Source organism: Equus caballus, chromosome 23, assembly GCF_041296265.1.
Source record: "Equus caballus isolate H_3958 breed thoroughbred chromosome 23, TB-T2T, whole genome shotgun sequence".
Taxonomy (NCBI): Eukaryota; Metazoa; Chordata; class Mammalia; order Perissodactyla; family Equidae; genus Equus; species Equus caballus.
In genome coordinates, this window is record NC_091706.1 from 30,970,142 (window position 1) to 30,976,235 (window position 6,094).

At 40.1% G+C, this 6,094-nt stretch overlaps 1 protein-coding gene across 4 annotated transcripts in view; it reads right to left on the minus strand.

The window, feature by feature from the left end:
* TRPM6 (transient receptor potential cation channel subfamily M member 6) overlaps nucleotides 1-6,094 on the minus strand; it is a 165,585-nt gene that overhangs the window by 43,140 nt on the left and 116,351 nt on the right. For all 4 annotated transcript variants that reach the window (XM_014735413.3, XM_023627203.2, XM_005604949.4 and 1 more), the window contains exon 25: nucleotides 2,876-3,008. In XM_014735413.3, coding sequence (XP_014590899.3) covers nucleotides 2,876-3,008 — 133 coding nt within the window. The remainder of the gene's footprint in view (nucleotides 1-2,875; nucleotides 3,009-6,094) is intronic.

The window sequence follows — 6,094 nt, forward strand, 5'->3', positions numbered from 1 at the left end:
TTTCTAAATATGTATTTATTCATCCTTTCTACTAGGTCTGAATTTTTGTGTCCCCTCAAAATTCAAATGTTGAAATCCTACCCTGAAGGTAATCATATTAGTAGGCAAGGTCTTCAGGAGGTAATTAGGTCATGAGGGTAGAGCCCTCATGAAGGAAATTAGTGCTCTTACAAAAGAGACTCCACAGAACTCCCTAACTCCTTCCGCCATGTGAGGATACAACGAGACGTTTGCTACCGGAAGAGGGCCCTCACCTGACTGTGCTGGCACCCTGATCTCAGACTTCCAGCCTCCAGAACTGCGAGCAGTAAATTTCTGCTGTTTATAAACCACCCAGTCTGTGGTATTTTGTTGTTATCATTGCCTGAATGGACTAAGATACCCACTTTTCAATCCCGCCACCACTAACACGGCCAGTCCTTGGGACTCATCCTTCTGCTGCATAGATCTCTCGAGTGGTCTCCCTACTTCCAACTCTGACGCCTCAAATCCACACAGTAACTGAAGGAATCTGCCTAGAAGGCAAACCTGTCCATGTCACTGCCCACCGGAAATCCTTCCATAGTTTACAGTGTGAAGTAAGGGGCTCTCCATGACCTTGTCCCAGTTCATAACTGGGGGTGGGAGGGGAGCTATCTTGATCCATCTTATTTTCCCTTTTTCTTAAGGTTTGGAAGGGAATTTGTATTTAAAAGAAATTATACTCACAAATTTTGGAGCCCATTTTTACATAATAATAGATAACTTTCATTGCACCCTTACCACATAGTCCATCTACATTATCTCACATAATCCTCACAACAACTCTAAGAGGTAGGTCTATTTTTGTGTCCATTTTACATATAAGAAAACGAAGACCCAGAGTACATTCACCCAAGTACAAATAGCCAGTAAGTGACAGAAGCAGGACTTCATCCCAGCTCTGTAAACTCCTATCTGGGTGTATGTTTCATACAAAACTGAGAACCAGGCTGGCCCACAGGACTCAGAGTACAGCTACAAAGAAGGCAGAATGTGTGGAAGAGGGAATGGGAAGCTCACAGAGCTATGGCCTAAGGATATTATGCAAGTAAAATAATAGGGTCTGAATTTTATGGGCTCACAAATCTTTATTTGATATTCAATTTTTTCTCAATATTAAAATTTAATCTGAAATTCAATCAAGCAGCTACCTAAACATATTTACATAAATGGGGTATCAATAGATAAGTCTGGAAATATGACATAGGCCCATAATGAACCATTTAGAAAGTTTTTAATGTGGTTCAGTTTTAAATAAGGCCATATTTAAGGATTCACTATCTATGTGGACATCAGAAAAAATACATGCATCATTAGGCATAACATTTTATAGTCAGGTCCACCAATATTCGAAAATGAAGGAACACATTTATCTTCTGTCAACTTGCTTCCAGTTACAAAAGCAACTCCGTGTTTTAAAAAGTGCATATAATCATGGGGACTATAGTTAATAATACTGTATTTTATATTTGAAAGTTGGTAAGAGAGTAGACCTTGAAAGTTCTCATCACAAGGAAAAAAAATTATAACTACGTAAGGTGATGGATGTTAACTAGACATTGTGGTGATCAATTTGCAAAATATACAAGTATTAAATCATTCTGTTGTATACCTGAAACAAATATGTCAACTATATCTAAATTTTTGAAATGCATATAATCACATGGCGTCCTGGATATTTTAACACAATGCTGCACCCACAATTAGCAGCACATCCGCAATAGCTTTGATCCTGCCAGAGTTACTGCATACATTCACTTTCTCCAAAACAACTTCTCTTTCCGCGAACCTCTGAATGGCCTCCCTGCACCGGCTGCCCAGAATCACACGCACCCCCACGCACCCTCAGCCGTGACTGCCATGAGAACCACGTTCCCACACCCTGGCTTCATCCCCTGGCACACTGCTCAGAGTCCCTCCCGGCCCCCTGCTTGGGGGGAAAGTCCTCCATTAACCCCCTTCTCGAGGACTTCACTCCAGCAAATCGCCTCCTCCCTCCTGCTCCTGCAGTTTCTCCCTTGCTGGTGGGTCATTTCCAGGAAGAAACACATTTATTTTGTTATCTCCACATCAAATAGAATGAAAGAACTCATCCTGTCTCCATATTCCCCCCGCTTCCCTTCACAGGAAAACATCATTCAAAAGCTCTCTATAACTGCTGTCTCCACTTCTATTCGCCCTTCACATACTGCAGTGAAGCTGCCATCTATTTCACGGCACAACTGCCAGTCAGGCGCCGGGGGAACTCGGTGACTCCCGGTGCAACCAGCGCCCTGCACTCATCCTCCTCCCGACCTACCGCTGCTCCTGGACACCCCTTGCTGTCCGAGTTGGCTGTTCCCTCAGCCAGGTGTGCCATCCCACCACATGTCTCTGCCTGGCCCACCTCCCTCAGGTCTCTCCTCCTCAATGCCTCGAGTGACCTTCCCATACCACCAGGCTACCCAAAATGGTCCAACCCAACCCCAACTCTGGCAGACCCCTTGCCACCATCATTTTCTCTTCTCTTATACTACTTTATTCATCATTCTTTTACTGTCTGACGTTAAGTTACATATTTCTTTTTAATCCTCAACCCTCCATGTGCACGCACTACAATGTAAGTCCTATGATGGCAGGGACCCTTGTCTCTTATTCACCATTTATCTCCAGTAACTAGAAGACTATCTGGAACACAGTAGATGCTAATAAATGTGCACTGACTGCATGAATATCATATCCCACTAGAGAAAATTTTAAAGAACACTATCCTCTGGGTTTTGAAAGTAGATCTTTCTAGTTTTTTTTTAGACATTCGAGTAGAGTCAGGTTTAGATAGCAGTTTGGAGGTGGCAAATATATATATATCTTTTACCTCTCTGATGTCACTCGGATTTGTTCTTCACAACTACAATTCAGGCCTTCCATCTTCTCATGGAAGTATTTTTCCACACACTGTTCTTCAAAATCGTAAAGTTTTTTTAGATCCTCCTTACTCAGGTAGAGTTCTGTGGAAATGAATATGGACACAAAAAGGATCATTATTCACCCTCCATAGGAAGCTGAGGGAGTGTATGAGTGGCTTTTCTTCCACTTGTATTGAAAATCAATAAACTGTAGCTTGTGTGATAAAAGTTTGCCGCCTCGTCACACCATATAATCTATAATATTAATTGGGAAGTAGTTTGTAGAAACAACTGGAAACGCCAGTCTGGGTCTTTCCTATTTGTTCTATAAACAGATGTGGGAATCTGAAGATGATTCATGTGTAACAGACACTTTATCTTCAATATTTTCATAGGTTAGAATGTTTTTACACATTAAGAAAAATTCACTATAAAGTCATGCATTGTTTTAATGACAGAGATATGTTCTGAGAAATGCATCATTAGGTGATTTCATCGTCATGCAAAAATTATAAAGTGTACTTACACAAACCTAGATGGTATAATCTACTATTCACCTAGGCTACTATGGTACTGATACTATACTGATCTCATGGGACCACCGTTGTAAATGCGGTCCGTCATTGATGGAAATGGCGTTATGCGGTGCGTGACTGTATTTATATGCATTTGGGGAAAGAATCTGGTTGTCTTTTTCTCTTGCCAATTGTTTTATCCGTTAAAATGACCATCAGTAACCTCTAGGTTAAAATCAAGGTTAGAAGAAGTCAAAGGCTGTTGAAATTAATCCAGTAAGCGTAAGAAAGTTCTACCTTGTTACACTGAGTTTGTATATACTAAGTTCTTCTACTGAAAAAAGAGACGTTATTACCAGTCAGTAGCCAGTCAAGGCACACCTTCCCTAACATAATTAGAATTAACTCATTAAAAAACACATCATTTGAGTGTAGTAGAGATGGCTGGGGAACCGAGTGGGCTCTTGAGTAGGAGACAGCTGCGTGCAGGATATAAGTGCGGCCAGAGTGACACAGTTGTGACCTGAGCGGGTCCTGACCTGCCAGTGCCTCAGTTTTCCTTTCTGTAAAATGGGAATCATGATGGTCACTAACTCATGGTCACGTTGTTTCAAGGATTAAATAAAGTGCCTGTAAAGGCATTAGGACAGTGCTTGGCAACCCTCAATAAATAGTTACAACTTTTTTCAAAAAGACATCATTTTGTGATACTATGGAGCTAATGCCATTCTACATCAAACTTCAGCAGTCACCTCAGTCTATCACCTCGGCTCTCACTCCGACCTAACAGAAAAACACATCATCTTTTGAGCAAGTTTCTAACACTTGGAAAATATAAAAATGGTGTTGCAAAAAGTGGAAAGTTGGAAAGCTCTTTACCTTCAATCGTTTCACTTAAATTAGGGAAAAAACAACCATTAGAGTTCTCCAGAATTTATTAGAAATGCAAATGTTCCCTTATTTTCCAATAAAATGAAAGACAAAAGGATTGATTTTAAATTGAAAAAAATGGCTAAAAGAAAATAATATTCAGCCATATAATATGTTCACAACCCAAGGGCACAACATTTTCTGATTTTATGATATGGAAGAATCTTAAAAATACTAAAAAAAATATCCAGTATCCCCCAGCCCCACCCAGCCCTAAATGTCTGTTTGCATTAAAGAATCTCCTGTGAGGAAGAAACTTTACAACTGTCGTGATTTGAGCCTTCTGGATTCCTGAGAGCAAACGACCCACAGAGCAACTCCAGTCACAGGTGCAGCATGCACATGCAGGGCTTTCTTGTGACCGTCCGCCAGGTGGCACTGCTCCCCCGTATGCAAACATCTTGATCCTCAATACAGAGAATTGGAAGCAATCTCACAAAAATCCCAGAATTTTTCAGAGCTCAGCGTGAAAGCACCTCTATCCACAGAAAAGTTACTTGAGTTTTATACCAGAATCGTCCTATTAGCCCAGATCAAGGTGAGCCCAGGAAAAGTTCTTTGGCATGGTGCTAGGAAATCTGGCCAAATTCTACTCAATCCCATGATCTTTCATTCAACTGTTAGGTTGCAACAGTTCTGCAGCCAACCCCTCGGATGGCACTCTATTGAAAATCTTAAAAATTACAAATTAACTTCAGTTGTGCTTTGGCTTCGTTATAAAGGCTGAATCGCTTCAGGGGAAAAAATGGAAAAGGAAAATAAATCTTCAAAGCGACCGAAAACGAGAAAAATATTTCACAGAGCCAAGTACCAGGAGCAAAAGCTTATCAACCTGTCAACCTTGTACTAATACCTGTCCCCCTAAAGGCTCACCAAAATGTATAATAGTCTATAATCCCTTATCTGAAACTCCTGGAACCAGATATGTTTTAGAATTCAGAATCTGTCTTTTGTAGTTTTAGAGTAATAATATAGTGCATATACCATAAATGAAGTAAATCTCTAGTCAGGGCTGGGGCAGTACCCTGCAATCAAACACATTACTATTTCTGCAGCCAAATCCATGAATATTTATACTATATGGGATAAAGAGAATAAATGTCTTCACATTGGTCCCATTGGCCTCTTTTGCCCAAAATGAGTCTTTCCCTGATTTAAGGAAGAAAAAGACTTTCCATTTTTAGAAGCACTTTTGATTTAAAAATTGGGATAAAGGATCATGAATTTATGCCACTCATTTCCTCTATATTGAGGAATTATCTAGAAATGGGCCTGGTACCAGTTGTGGAATTGCTTGAGAGGAACTACAGAAGATCTGTAAAACCAAAATAAGGAATGTTCTCTTATGACAATTAGTATGATAGTCATATCCTGCAGTCAAGATATGACTAAGCAAAATGAACTAGGAAAATCTCAAAATGCATAAATGTAAGCTTTGCAAAAAAAATAAATAAATAAGTAAAATGAGAATCCACATTTCTGCATCCTGAGTTGAAGTTCTTAAGAATACAAAACATCCATTTAGAATCACCTCCATAGTCAATAAATCAGAGAACGGAGAACCGTGACTCTTGATAATAAGTTAATCAAACTCTTGCTTATCTAATTCTCTTAGACCTCAAGGGCTGCAGAAACTCCTTTCTTTTTGGATTCTATCATCAACAACAAGGAAATGAGTACGGGTCACTGTGACTACCTTCTAGGAGCTATTCTGACGAATTCCCAGGTAAGCGGAGAAAACGC